Genomic DNA, 15,278 nt, shown 5'->3' with positions numbered 1-15,278 from the left:
ACACATTATCTATAGCTGAGTTTTTGTGAGTGGTCCTTCTGAGAACAATGACACTGAGGCGCGCGTGCACGAGACGACTCAATTTTTTTCTTTCAGTGTTTGAATGAACACAACGTCGCCCGATTGGAATATTATCGCTATTTTATGAGAAAAATAGCATAAACATTTATTTTAAACAGCGTTTGACATGCTTCGAAGTACGGTAATGGAATATTTTGAATTTTTTTGTCACGAAATGCGCCGGCGCGTCACCCTTCGGATAGTGACTTGAACGCACGAACAAAACGGAGCTATTTGGATATAACTATGGATTATTTCGAACCAAAACAACATTTGTTGTTGAAGTAGAAGTCCTGGGAGTGCATTCTGACGAAGAACAGCAAAGGTAATCCAATTTTTCTTATAGTAAATCTGAGTTTGGTTAGTGCCAAACTTGGTGGGTATCAAATTAGCTAGCCGTGATGGCCGGGCTATCTACTCAGAATATTGCAAAATGTGCTTTCACCGAAAAGCTATTTTAAAATCTGACACCGCGATTGCATAAAGGTGTTCTGTATCTATAATTCTTAAAATAATTGTTGTTTTTTGTGAACGTTTATCGTGAGTAATTTAGTAAATTCACCGGAAGTTTGCGGTGGGTATGCTAGTTCTGAACAACACATGCTAATGTAAAAAGCTGGTTTTTGATATAAATATGAACTTGATTGAACAAAACATGCATGTATTGTATAACATAATGTCCTAGGACTGTCATCTGATGAAGATCATCAAATGTTAGTGCTGCATTTAGCTGTGGTTTTGGTTTTTGTGACATATATGCTAGCTTGAAAATGGCTGTGTGATTATTTTTGGGAGGGTACTCTCCTGACATAATCTAATGTTTTGCTTTGGTTGTAAAGCCTTTTTGAAATCGGACAATGTGGTTAGATAAAGGAGAGTCTTGTCTTTAAAATGGTGTAAAATAGTCATATGTTTGAGAAATTGAAGTTTTTGCATTTTTGAGGTATTTGTAATTCGCGCCACTCTATACCATTGGATATTGGTGAGGCGTTCCGCTAGCAGAACGTCTGTCCCTAACAGGTTTAACTAACGGGGAAAACTTTTGAAAGTTGAGTGAAGTTCAGTCTCTAGCTTCTCTCTGTGGGCTGATATTTCTTCTACGCGGCAGTCCCGGGGAGCTGTGCAGCAGTCATGGGGCTACTGCGCACCTGCCCGCAACTTAGAGGAAACATTGGTTACGACCCAAGAACCATCAAAACAAATAAATAAGGTAGTATATAACACATGAAACGTAGGGCTGTCAGATACGGGCTGTTCTTAATAGTCTTTCCTTGATTTCTAGTGCCTTCTCTCCACCTCAGCGAGGACATAAGGATACAAGAAATTGAGGAAAGATAATTGAGAAAGAGTCATGTGGAGTTTTATGGAGCGCTGTCGCCTCCCTCTTCACCCCCTGGTGACCTGGTACTTAATCTATCGTAATATTAGCCAGCTACATGTAGTTTGAGATGTGGTTATTGGTTCCAAGATCACCTGGTACTTGTCAGTGATGTTGCCTTCTGCCCCCTGCACCTGCAGCACGTCTCTCTCCATCTGTTCCAGCCACACCTTCAGCTCCCTCAGAACCTTCCGTTCTTCTCTCTGTAACACGTCATATTCAGGTTATACAATGCATCATCACTCATCGTCTCTCAACCCCAACAGAGTTCCCAATACACGATATCATGTGAAACTACTCCTGCCAAATGAAATTCCAGTACTACAGCAAGTAAGATTCAATGAGAAAGTCACAGGAGTCTCTGTCAAACATACCTGTAGCATTTTCTCTATATCTTGAGGAACATACTGTCCAGGAAAGCAAGCCACATGAAGAGATGCAAACAGCACAGAAAGGCATTAGTGGCAGAGAGAGAGAGCAAAAGCAGAGATAAAACAGTACACTGTAGACACTACACTACACAGCACCATGGCAAGGATGGACTTACCTGTAGGTTTAGGATAGAGGGTGCAAAAGTTGGAATGTAGCGAAGAAGCCGCTTCAAATGCCACAGGAAAGATAACATAGACAGAGAGATGGAGTGATGGAGTGAGTGGCATGACAGAGAGATGGAGAGAGTGGCATGACAGAGAGAGGGAGAGATGAAGTGATGAGAGAGAGTGAGTGGCATGACAAAGAGATGGAGAGATGGAGAGATGAAGTGATGTAGAGATGAAGTGATGGAGTGATGGAGTGAAGGAGAGATGGAGAGATGAAGTGATGGAGAAATGGAGTGAGTGGCATGACAGAGAGATGGAGAGATAGAGAGATGGAGTGAATGGCATGACAAAGAGATGAAGTGACAGAGATGGAGAGATGGAGAGTGTATGACAAAACACACAATGAGGAAAGTAAGATGATTGATGAGTTCATGCAATGAGAAAAAAAAATCATAAGAGCTGAAAACACAAATACAGTAACAGCTTTTGAACCTACATGTACAAATTACCTCGACTAACCTGTACCCCCACACATTGACATGGTACCGGTACCATGGTATATAGCCGCATTATTGTTATTTTATTGGGTTACTTTTTATATATTTTTTTTAACTTTAGTTTATTTAGTAACTCTATTTATTGAACTGCATTGTTGGTTAAGGGTTTGTGAGTAAGCATTTTAAGTTAAGGTTGTTGTATTCGGGCGCATGTGACAAATAAAATGTGATTTGAATTGATTTGATAAAAGTTCATAAAGCATTGCAACACTGAGGGTTGCCGTTATTAGTTAGCCACGTGATGTTGAATATACCGTAGCTAGGTAAAGTACAAAAATTATACTGAAAACACAAATACAGTTGCAGATACAAGAATACAGTAGAAGATACAAGAATACAGTAGCAGATACAAGAATACAGTAGCAAAAACAAGAATACAAACACAGATTAAAGTACATAAAGCATTACAACACAACACTGAGTTTGCCAATGCCAATACAGTCCTAGACTCAGGACTACAGTGAATATAGTTAGGTACCTCTTCTTCCTGTCCATCTGTCTCAGAGTGGTGGGGGTTGGGGTAGTGCTTGAGGAACTGAGCAACATATGTCATGATGGACTTCTCATCCGGTTTATCTACATCCACATCTGCAGAGGAAGAGAGAGAGAGAGAGGCTGGTGTCACTAGTAGCAATAGCAACCCAACACTGACATCAGGGCTATCCATCCAGCCAGAAAACTACAGTCATGTCAATGAAGTACCATGTCTGTATGCTCCTTCAGAATAGTATGTCACTTGATGTAATTCCCAAATAATGCATTTGATTTGACATGTGTGCCCTGAAGGAGGATACATTTAGCATTTCCTCTGACACTCTGACATCTAATTATAAATGTTTGCTCTCATCTCCATCTCTGACCTGATAATTGCGAAGGGCCATGATAAAAACAGAAAGGTTTATTTCTGCAGAGCTGCTCTTTGCATCCTTATCTCCAGATGTATCAACAACACATTAATGAAATGAAATACCCATAAAAAAACACATTGCGTAATCTTCATCAAAACTTGAAATGTATTTCATACAATTCTGTAGGAATTACATAGTTCAAGATAGAAGAGAAGTGGAGATGCATTGTTGCTGCCCTATACACCAGCCAGAGCAATGGGGATGAGTGAGGGAGTGTGTGCTTATTTCTGACAAAGCAATTTATTTTTCATTCTAAATAGATGGGTAGAGGTAGGAACCTTCTGGGTCCAGCAGGCGTGGTATGCCCAGCTCGTTCTCGGCCAATGAGAAGGCTTCCTCCAGGTTCTCCCGGTTGCTCCTCCTCCTCACCACCTCCATGTCCACCAGGTCTGGGCGGATGGCATGGACCACAGAGTGGAACGCCACACCGCTACGCCAACTGGCACCAAAGTCCTTTACCTCGATGCCCTGACCACTTGGGACAAGCAGAGTAACACGTTTACAGTGGGGCAGTGGCCGAGCACTGTTGAAATTATAATTCTAAACAAAATACGGACAGTTTGGCTTCCCTTACTCTTGGCTGACAATGGTGGTGGTCAGTCAAGAGTATTTTTTTTCTCTCTCTCTCTCTCTCACACACACACACACACACACACACACACACACACACACACACACACACACACACACACACACACACACACACACACACACACACACACACACACACACACACACACACACACAGGCACAGGCACACACTCACACAGGCACACACACAGGAACATAAATTGACCACCCCAGCAGGCTAAGCTGGTTGACAAAATTATGTTGGGTTGTAATGACATCATTTTAACCAGTTTTTCCCACTGAGGCCATAGTTACAGTGGCATAATGTACACACTGGGGCCATAGTTACAGTAGCATAATGTACACACTGGGGCCATAGTTACAGTAGCATAATGTACACACTGAGGCCATAGTTACAGTAGCATAATGTACATACTGGGGCCATAGTTACAGTAGCATAATGTACACACTGGGGCCATAGTTACAGTAGCATAATGTACACACTGAGGCCATAGTTACAGTAGCATAATGTACACACTGGGGCCATAGTTACAGTAGCATAATGTACATACTGGGGCCATAGTTACAGTAGCATAATGTACACACTGGGGCCATAGTTACAGTAGCATAATGTACACACTGGGGCCATAGTTACAGTAGCATAATGTACACACTGGGGCCATAGTTACAGTAGCATAATGTACACACTGGGGCCATAGTTACAGTAGCATAATGTACACACTGGGGCCATAGTTACAGTAGCATAATGTACATACTGGTGCAATAGTTACAGTGGCATAATGTACATACTGGGGCAATAGTAGCAGTGGCATAATGTACACACTGGGGCCATAGTTACAGTAGCATAATGTACATACTGGGGCCAAAGTTACAGTAGCATAATGTACACACTGGGGGCAAAGTTACAGTAGCATAATGTACATACTGGGGCCATAGTTACAGTAGCATAATGTACATACTGGGGCAATAGTTACAGTAGCATAATGTACATACTGGGGCAATAGTTACAGTAGCATAATGTACATACTGGGGCAATAGTTACAGTGGCATAATGTACATACTGGGGCCATAGTTACAGTAGCATAATGTACATACTGGGGCCAAAGTTACAGTGGCATAATGTACATACTGGGGCAATAGTAACAGTGGCATAATGTACACACTGGGGCCATAGTTACAGTAGCATAATGTACATACTGGGGCCAAAGTTACAGTAGCATAATGTACACACTGGGGCCAAAGTTACAGTAGCATAATGTACATACTGGGGCCATAGTTACAGTAGCATAATGTACATACTGGGGCAATAGTTACAGTAGCATAATGTACATACTGGGGCAATAGTTACAGTAACATAATGTACACACTGGGGCCAAAGTTACAGTAGCATAATGTACATACTGGGGCAATAGTTACAGTGGCATAATGTACATACTGGGGCCATAGTTACAGTAGCATAATGTACATACTGGGGCCATAGTTACAGTAGCATAATATACATACTGGGGCCATAGTTACAGTAGCATAATGTACATACTGGGGCAATAGTTACAGTAGCATAATGTACATACTGGGGCAATAGTTACAGTGGCATAATGTACATGCTGGGGCAATAGTTACAGTGGCATAATGTACATACTGGGGCAATAGTTACAGTAGCATAATGTACATACTGGGGCAATAGTTACAGTAGCATAATGTACATACTGGGGCCATAGTTACAGTAGCATAATGTACACACTGGGGCCATAGTTACAGTAGCATAATGTACACACTGGGGCCATAGTTACAGTAGCATAATGTACACACTGGGGCCATAGTTACAGTAGCATAATGTACACACTGGGGCCATAGTTACAGTAGCATAATGTACACACTGAGGCCATAGTTACAGTAGCATAATGTACACACTGGGGCCATAGTTACAGTAGCATAATGTACACACTGGGGCCATAGTTACAGTAGCATAATGTACACACTGGGGCCATAGTTACAGTAGCATAATGTACACACTGGGGCCATAGTTACAGTAGCATAATGTACACACTGGGGCCAAAGTTACAGTAGCATAATGTACATACTGGTGCAATAGTTACAGTAACATAATGTACACACTGGGGCCAAAGTTACAGTAGCATAATGTACACACTGGGGCCATAGTTACAGTGGCATAATGTACATACTGGGGCCATAGTTACAGTAGCATAATGTACATACTGGGGCCAAAGTTACAGTAGCATAATGTACACACTGGGGCCGAAGTTACAGTAGCATAATGTACATACTGGGGCCATAGTTACAGTAGCATAATGTACATACTGGGGCAATAGTTACAGTAGCATAATGTACATACTGGGGCAATAGTTACAGTAGCATAATGTACATACTGGGGCAATAGTTACAGTGGCATAATGTACATACTGGGGCCATAGTTACAGTAGCATAATGTACATACTGGGGCCAAAGTTACAGTGGCATAATGTACATACTGGGGCAATAGTAACAGTGGCATAATGTACACACTGGGGCCATAGTTACAGTAGCATAATGTACATACTGGGGCCAAAGTTACAGTAGCATAATGTACACACTGGGGCCAAAGTTACAGTAGCATAATGTACATACTGGGGCCATAGTTACAGTAGCATAATGTACATACTGGGGCCATAGTTACAGTAGCATAATGTACATACTGGGGCCAAAGTTACAGTAGCATAATGTACACACTGGGGCCAAAGTTACAGTAGCATAATGTACATACTGGGGCAATAGTTACAGTAACATAATGTACACACTGGGGCCAAAGTTACAGTAGCATAATGTACATACTGGGGCCATAGTTACAGTAGCATAATGTACATACTGGGGCCATAGTTACAGTAGCATAATGTACATACTGGGGCCATAGTTACAGTAGCATAATGTACATACTGGGGCAATAGTTACAGTAGCATAATGTACATACTGGGGCAATAGTTACAGTGGCATAATGTACATACTGGGGCAATAGTAACAGTGGCATAATGTACATACTGGGGCAATAGTTACAGTGGCATAATGTACATACTGGGGCAATAGTAACAGTGGCATAATGTACATACTGGGGCAATAGTTACAGTGGCATAATGTACATACTGGGGCAATAGTTACAGTGGCATAATGTACATACTGGGGCAATAGTTACAGTGGCATAATGTACATACTTGGCAGCGGTGCTCTGTACCCATCTGAGGAGGGCCTTCTTGGCGTTGCCCTGGAACTTCTTGGGTACAACCTCCCTCTTCAAGGCGGGACTGCCTGTCTCTGAGTTACTGGCCATGCTGTCCACTGAGGAGGTACTGCTGGACAGGGCCTCCAGGGCTAACAGGTTACTGGTCAACTCCTCGATCTGACAGAGGGTCAGGAATTAGAGAAAACATTGCTGCGAGTGACCATGGCAACATCCAACACAAGGGTTCTACCTGGACCCCAATAGTGTTCTCCTGCAGATACAACAACACATTACCTGGAAGTAGAGGATGACAGTCCATATCAACCCCAGGACAATGGATGGTCGACCGTCTGCTATGTCAGTGGCATGGATGTTGACTAACTTGATCTGTTAGGAAAGAAAACCAAAATTGAACTGCAATTCAAAACCTGTCATAAAATGAACTTTCTGGGAAATGCAGATATTTATACATGGGTGCATTCTGAATGAATCTTTAACAAATAAAGGCATTTGTTGATTGAGTGGGGCCAAGTACACAGTTTAGCAGATGTTATAGCGGGTGCAGCGAAATGCTTGGGTTACTAGCTGCTGCTTTTTCAACAGCTTATGGGGACCCTAATAAAATACCAAATACCAAATACCTAAAAGTGCAGTAAAATGCCAAACAAGTACACAAATATTAAATAATAAAAAACTAGAAACAAGAAATCAAGAATGTCAGAACGAATCCAATTAACAACCCAAATAACAATCTGATATTAGGCATTTATAGAGCAGAACCATGTGAGGCAGAAACAGCTAAGCTCAACTGAGGAAAATTAAAGATGTACCCTACTCATCAAAAAGAAAGGAGGACCAAGGCAAGCTTCATATAATGAATTAAAATGCCTTTATTTGTATGCCATGTTCAATGGAAACAAAGTTAAAAACACTGACACGTTCTGGCTGCATGCTCAATTTAACAGGACAGTAACAATAAAGCCAATGTATTGAATATCATCACAACAAACTTTGAATCGGCATTGAACTATTTTCTCCTTTTTCCTTCTTTTTTTTACTACTATTTCACAAAGGTTGGAAGAAGAAGAAGGAAGGAAAGAAAGATTTGACTCCAAAGTTTGAGTCAAAATACATACAAAATGCATGAAAGTTTTAAAGCAACTGGTTGGTGGCACAACAGTAATCAAGATGCACTATGAGGAAAAGAATGGCTCAACCAAAGAATATCTAGGAATATACACCGTGCATCAAACAAGAGGAATGCATAGAGTATATGTGTGTTTTACAGGCAGCCACTGACCGGGGATCCTCGGTACACAGACTGAGGTCAGAGGTCAGGCATGGTGAGAGAGGGTTACAATAAGAGATATGCCACAAAGAAATACAAACTGAGACAGGATGTTCCATCCATAGGGCCTTGCATAGAATCATCTCTTCATGCAGAGCCTTCATTTATCTATAGTGCCGTGAAAAAGTAGATGCCCCCTTTCTGATTTTCTCTATTTTTGCATATTTTTGATACTGAATGTTATCAGATCTTCAACCAAAACCTAATATTAGATTAAGGGAACCTGAGTTTGTTTTTTTCGCCAGATATAATGGGACCCATCTCGTCCAAAAAGGTGACTCAAGTTTGCCAAAAAGCACCTGGAAGCACCTGGATGATCATCAAGACTTTTATTTTCTTTCAATTTTTTTTATTAACCCCCCCTCTTCGGAGGACAAATATATATTTTGTTTTCTTACAGCTTTTATGCTACATATACATTTTCCAAATACATTTTACATATACAAAATGCATACACATTTTGCATACACATTTTATATACATGGAACTTTTATATAAAGCAGTTACTGTCACGACTTCCGCCGAAGTCGGTCCCGCTCCTTGTTCGGGCGACGTTCGACGGTCGACGTCACCGGCCTTCTAGCCATCGCCGATCCACTTTTCATTTTCCATTTGTTTTGTCTTAGTCTTACACACCAGGTTTCAATTCGCCAATTACTTGTTCATTATTTAACCCTCTGTTCCCCCGTGTTTGTTTGTGAGTAATTGTTTGTATGTTATACGGTCCATTATTGTGGGCTTGCTTATTTGTATTGTATTTGCCTATTTTTGAGTAAATTATGTTTGTTACTCATATCTGCTGTCCTGCGCCTGACTCCTCGACACAAGTTACACACAGACCTCTTAACAGAATAACTCACCTGAACGAATGGAGTCAGCAGGAGCAGACGCCTTCCCTGTGGCTGTAGAAGAGTACAACCAGCAGCATGCGACCATGTTGCAACGTCTGGGAACCGCCATGGATCACGTGCTGTAGACGATGGATCGTTGGAAGAGAGGAGGAGGATTTTCAGTGCCTCCACCAGCCCAACTACCGTCAACCCCACTGTCCACCCCTCCTTCACCCAGTCCCAGCGGGATTCGGCTCGCGCTCCCGAGGGAGTATGATGGGACGGCTGCCGGATGCCAAGGATTCCAACTACAGCCGGAGCTCTAACTGGCGACCGTCCACCTGGCTCCTTTGGAACGTGAGAGCATGTCCGCCCTCGTCTCCTGCCTCTCAGGCAAAGCCCTGGAGTGGGCAAACGGCGTATGGACTGAAGGAGACGTGGCGTCGGACCATTACGCAGAGTTCACCCGCCGCTTTCGGGCAGTTTTCGACCACCCGCCTGAGGGTGAAGCGGCGGGTGAACGACTGTTCCACCTGAGGCAGGGGAAGCGGAGCGCTCAGGATTTTGCATTGGACTTCCAGACCCAGGCCACCAGCGTGGGATGGAATGACAGGGCCCTGATTGATCACTACCGGTATAGTCTGCGCGAGGACGTCCATCGGGAGGTGGCCTGCCGAGACACCATCCTCATGTTGGACCAGCTGGTGGACCTGCCCATCCGGCTGGACAACCTGCTGACTGCCCGCGGACGTCCGGATCGGGACCTGTCAGTTCCATCACCCAGCACCTCCGCTCCGACACCCATGGAGCTGGGAGGTGCTGCACTTAGGGCAACCGGAGGAGGGGCCATTCCCTGCACCATCTGTGGCCGCAGAGGGAACACTGCTGGTCGGTGCTGGGGGGGTTCCTCAGGGAGTCGAGGCAGCAGGCAGGGCACTATCGTGTCACCCCAGGTGAGTTGGCACCAGGCTCACCCAGAGCCACCTGTTGCTCACAAGTATGTGTTAATTCAATTTCATGAGTTTTCCCTGCATTCCCAGCATAAGGCGCTCGTAGATTCAGGCGCAGCTGGGAATTTTATTGACCGTTCATTTGCTCATAGTTTAGGGATCCCCCTTGTTTCTGTAGATATGCCCTTCCCTGTGCACGCCCTAGATAGTCGACTATTAGGGTCAGGGCTGGTTAGGGAGGCCACCGCTCCACTTGACATGGTTACGCAGGAGGGTCACAAGGAGAGAATCAGTCTTTTCCTTACTGATTCTCCTGCATTTCCCATGGTGCTGGGCCTACCCTGGTTGGCCTGTCATGACCCCGCTATTTCGTGGCAACAGAGGGCTCTCAAGGGGTGGTCACAAGAGTGCTCAGGGAGGTGTGTGGGAGTTTCCATTGGTGCGACTATGGTGGAAAGTCCAGACCAGGTCTCCACCGTGCGCATCCCCTCAGAATATGCCGATTTGGCTCTCGCCTTCTGTAAGAAGAAGGCGACTCAATTACCACCCCATCGACGGGGGGATTGTGCGATAAATGTCCTTGTAGACGCAGCACTTCCCAGGAGTCACGTGTATCCTCTGTCACAGGAGGAGATGGCGGCTATAGAAACATATGTCTCCGAATCCCTGGGGCAGGGATACATTCGGCCCTCCACTTCACCTGCCTCTTCGAGTTTCTTTCTTGTGAAGAAGTAGGATGGAGGTCTGCGCCCATGTATTAACTATCGGAGTATCAATCAGATCACAGTGAGGTACAGCTACCCGCTGCCTCTCATTGCCAGTGCGATCGAGTCAATGCACGGGCGCGCTTCTTCATAAAATTGGATCTCAGGAGCGGACGAGTGGAAGACGGCATTTAGTACCACCTCAGGGCACTATGAGTACCTTAGTCATGCCGTATGGGTTGATGAATGCTCCATCAGTCTTCCAGGATTTTGTTGACGAGATTTTCCGGGACCTGCATGGGCAGGGTGTAGTGGTGTATATCGACGACATTCTGATATACTCCGCTACACGCGCCGAGCATGTGTCCCTGCTGTGCAGGGTGCTTGGTCGCCTGTTGAAGCATGACCTGTACGTCAAGGCTGAGAAATGTCTGTTCTTCCAACAGTCCGTCTCCTTCCTAGGGTACCGCATTTCCACTTCAGGGGTGGAGATGGAGAGTGACTGCATTTCAGCCGTGCGTAATTGGCCGACTCCCACCACGGTAAAGGAAGTGCAGCAGTTTCTAGGGTTTGCCAACTACTACCGGAGGTTTATCCGGGGTTTTGGTCAGGTAGCGGCTCCCATTACCTCACTGCTGAAGGGGGGGACCGGTGTGACTGCAGTGGTCGGCTGAGGCGGACAGGGCTTTTGGTCACCTGAAGGCTCTGTTTACCTTGGCTCCCATGCTGGCTCATCCGGATCCCTCTTTGGCGTTCATAGTGGAGGTGGACGTGTCCGAAGCTGGGATAGGAGCCGTGCTTGAGGGGGCTAAACACCCTTTCCTCATCTGGACTGACCACCGCAATCTGGAGTACATCCGGACCCATTTTGTTTTCACTCTGTTCTACAGACCAGGTTCCCAGAACGCTAAGGCAGACGCACTGTCCCGGATGTATGACACAGAGGAGTGGTCCATGGATCACACTCCCATACTTCCGGCCTCTTGCCTAGTGGCACTGGTGGTGTGGGAGCTGGACGTGGACATCGAGCGGGCGTTACGCACAGAGCCCGCTCCCCCTCAGTGTCCAGCTGGGCGTCTGTACGTTCCGTCTGCTGTCCGCGACCGTCTGATCTATTGTGCCCACACATCACCCTCCTCTGGTCATCCTGGCATCGGTCGGACGGTGCGTTGCCTTAGTGGGAAGTACTGGTGGTCCACCTTGGCCATGGACGTGAGGGTTTATGTTTCCTCCCGCTCGGGGTGCGCCCAGTGCAAGGCTCCCAGGCACCTGCCCAGTGTGAAGTTACAACCCCTACCCGTTCCACAACGGCCATGGTCGCACCTGTCGGTGAACTTCCTGACGGATCTTCCTCCCTCACAGGGCAACACCACGATCCTGGTCGTTGTGGATTGGTTTTCTAAGTCCTGCCGTCTCCTCCCCTTGCCCAGTCTCCCTACACACAGGAACCATGAATTCTGTTCTCTATCAGAGAATTCTACAGGAGGCCATCTGTCTGTGAGCTGAAGCTGAAGTGCATCTGGGTCATGCAGCAAGACAATGATCCAAAACACACAATTAAGTCTACATGAAAATGGCTTAAAAGTAACACATTTGAGGTTTTGCAATGACCTAGTCAAAGTCCAGACCTAATCCCAATTGAGATGTAGTGGCAGGATTTGAAAGGAGCAGTTCATGCTTGAAAACCCACAAATCCTGCTGAGTTAAAGCTGCTCTACATGGAAGAGTGGGCCAAAATTCCTCCACAGAGATGTGAGAGACTGATCAACAACTACAGGAAGCAGTTTGGTTGCAGTCATTGCAGCTAAAGGTGTCACAACCAGTTGTTGAGTGCAAGGGGAATTACTTTTTCACACATGGGCATTGGGTGTTGTATACCTTGTTAATTAAATACATCAAATAAGTATTTTTTGTTGTAGTTATTTGTAAAATGTGACCTACTTGCTGTGTGTATGTACTGACATGTATGTGTAACTAATAGATGCATACACACCCTACATTTTCATGTTTTTAAATGTATGTAAATTGTAAAGTCTTTTGTCTGTAATGTATTTTTCGCTATATATCGGACCCCAATAAGACTAGCTGTTGCCATTGGCGTCGGCTAATGGGGATCCTAATAAATCTAAACTCAGGTTTCCTTAATCTAATATTAGGTTTTGGTTGAAGATCTGATAACATTCAGTATCAAAAATATGCAACAATATACAAAATCAGAAAAGGGGCAAATACTTTTTCACTGCACTGTATTTATGTTCCTAAACACTATCAAACGATAGTTCATATTCAAACTGTTACTGTAGCATTAAATAAAGGTACATCTACTTTTCACAAGCCTTGTCCTAAAGTTATTAGTGACATTGCTAAGAAGCACTTTGGTTTATATGTTAAACTCAAGCTATGACAAAATACTTCAGAAAACGACTTAGTTGTCACTCTGAGGGTGTGCTTACCTTCCTGCCTTCGAGGAACCTGAGGGCGGTGCCGATGTTGGACACCCAGTGGATCCTCTTCAGCTGGCGGCCCTGCTCACACGGCTGGGGGGAGAGGAGGGAGGGTTCAAGTGAAGGTCAAGTGTATTTCCCATAAGTAATACTGTAAATACAATGTAAATCTTACCAACCAGAGCGCTCACATTAAAAACAGCAAGAAAGTTCAACACAAATACATACTGTATACAACAACCAGCAATGTAAGGGAGTAGCACTGACTGACAAATAGGCATGTATAACACATAACTACAGTGTGATTATTGGCTGTGAATTCGTAATTCCTTTATTCATACAGTACATTTTTAGAATCCTCCCTTTACACTATAGTGTGGTAATTAAATGTAACTGAACTCTGTAGCCCGTCAGAAGTATCCAGTGGCCAGGCTGTTTATATTAAGAGCAGTGCTTACCAGTCTCTGTCCAGACAGCACCTCCAATAGAGCTAACAGTTTCACCCCATCTTTGATGTCCTCGAAAAGGTCGGTGACCTCTAGAGGTGGTTTACACTAGGAAAGAGAAGAGACAACATCTTAAGTCAACAGAGAAACGAATAAAAGACTTAGACATTGAACATTGTTTGAACATAGCAAATGGTATACTGTTACAAATTATAGACCTACTGTAGTTTAATAAAGGCTCATTATCCCATTATAATCCCCTATAATCTCTCAATATGTAAATCCGAGAAACACAAGACATTCATTCTCCCCCAGTCCTTGTGTTGAGGAGAAAAGAGAGCAGAGAGCTAGCTAGCTACAGGCTGGGGTCCAGACCGAACAGCTTGCTGGCTAGCTACAGGCTGGGGTCCAGACCGAACAGCTTGCTGGCTAGCTACAGGCTGGGGTCCAGACCGAACAGCTTGCTGGCTAGCTACAGGCTGGGGTCCAGACCCAACAGCTTGCTGGCTAGCTACAGGCTGGGGTCCAGACCGAACAGCTTGCTGGCTAGCTACAGGCTGGGGTCCAGACCGAACAGCTTGCTGGCTAGCTACAGGCTGGGGTCCAGACCGAACAGCTTGCTGGCTAGCTACAGGCTGGGGTCCAGACCGAACAACTTGCTGGCTAGCTACAGGCTGGGGTCCAGACCGAACAGCTTGCTGGCTAGCTACAGGCTGGGGTCCAGATCGAACAGCTTGCTGGCTAGCTACAGATGGTGCCTGTGCCTCAGATCCTCTGAGGTGGCTTGGTGCCCGTTCCTGAGGCGGTGTGATTCAGTGCTAAATCAGAGCATGGGTCCATTTAACCCTAGATGGGCATAGTGGTTTCATGTAACATACTGTATCCAACGAATGTATTATCAGAGCTGAGGGAATTCTGACTGACTGAGGACAGAGCAATCTACTTTATGAAACACAGAATAATCAAAGAATATTGACTGGAAATCAAAGGTTTTAATTAATTAAGCTCTGCACTTTGTAGGAATTGTATTGGAAGGCTGAGCTGTTTCGTTTCACAACTTGACACATAGCATGACAAGATGACAGTATGCAATTGGCTGTGACTGTGTGGGGCACAACAGGCAGGCATGCACACACACACACACACACACACACACACACACACACACACACACACACACACACACACACACACACACACACACACACACACACACACACACACACACACACAACACACACACAACACACACAACACACACACATGTGAAAATGAAGGTCTCCACTGTTTTTTGTGCTGTTTTCTTTGCTTC

General features: G+C 44.8%; 1 protein-coding gene across 1 annotated transcript in view; it reads right to left on the bottom strand.

Annotated features, from left to right (window-relative positions):
- Positions 1-15,278, bottom strand: part of syne1b (spectrin repeat containing, nuclear envelope 1b) — a 137,535-nt gene that overhangs the window by 111,306 nt on the left and 10,951 nt on the right. Inside the window, exons 3-11 of the mRNA XM_045723662.1 lie at positions 13,979-14,074; positions 13,530-13,613; positions 8,545-8,565; positions 7,539-7,631; positions 7,237-7,421; positions 3,721-3,917; positions 3,013-3,122; positions 1,813-1,845; positions 1,534-1,641 (exon numbers count right to left, since the gene is read on the bottom strand). Coding sequence (XP_045579618.1) covers positions 1,534-1,641; positions 1,813-1,845; positions 3,013-3,122; positions 3,721-3,917; positions 7,237-7,421; positions 7,539-7,631; positions 8,545-8,565; positions 13,530-13,613; positions 13,979-14,074 — 927 coding nt within the window. The remainder of the gene's footprint in view (positions 1-1,533; positions 1,642-1,812; positions 1,846-3,012; positions 3,123-3,720; positions 3,918-7,236; positions 7,422-7,538; positions 7,632-8,544; positions 8,566-13,529; positions 13,614-13,978; positions 14,075-15,278) is intronic.

This window comes from Salmo salar, chromosome ssa09, assembly GCF_905237065.1.
Source record: "Salmo salar chromosome ssa09, Ssal_v3.1, whole genome shotgun sequence".
Classification (NCBI taxonomy): Eukaryota; Metazoa; Chordata; class Actinopteri; order Salmoniformes; family Salmonidae; genus Salmo; species Salmo salar.
The sequence above is the reverse complement of the archived record's forward strand: the minus strand, read 5'-3'. Positions and strand labels throughout refer to the sequence as shown.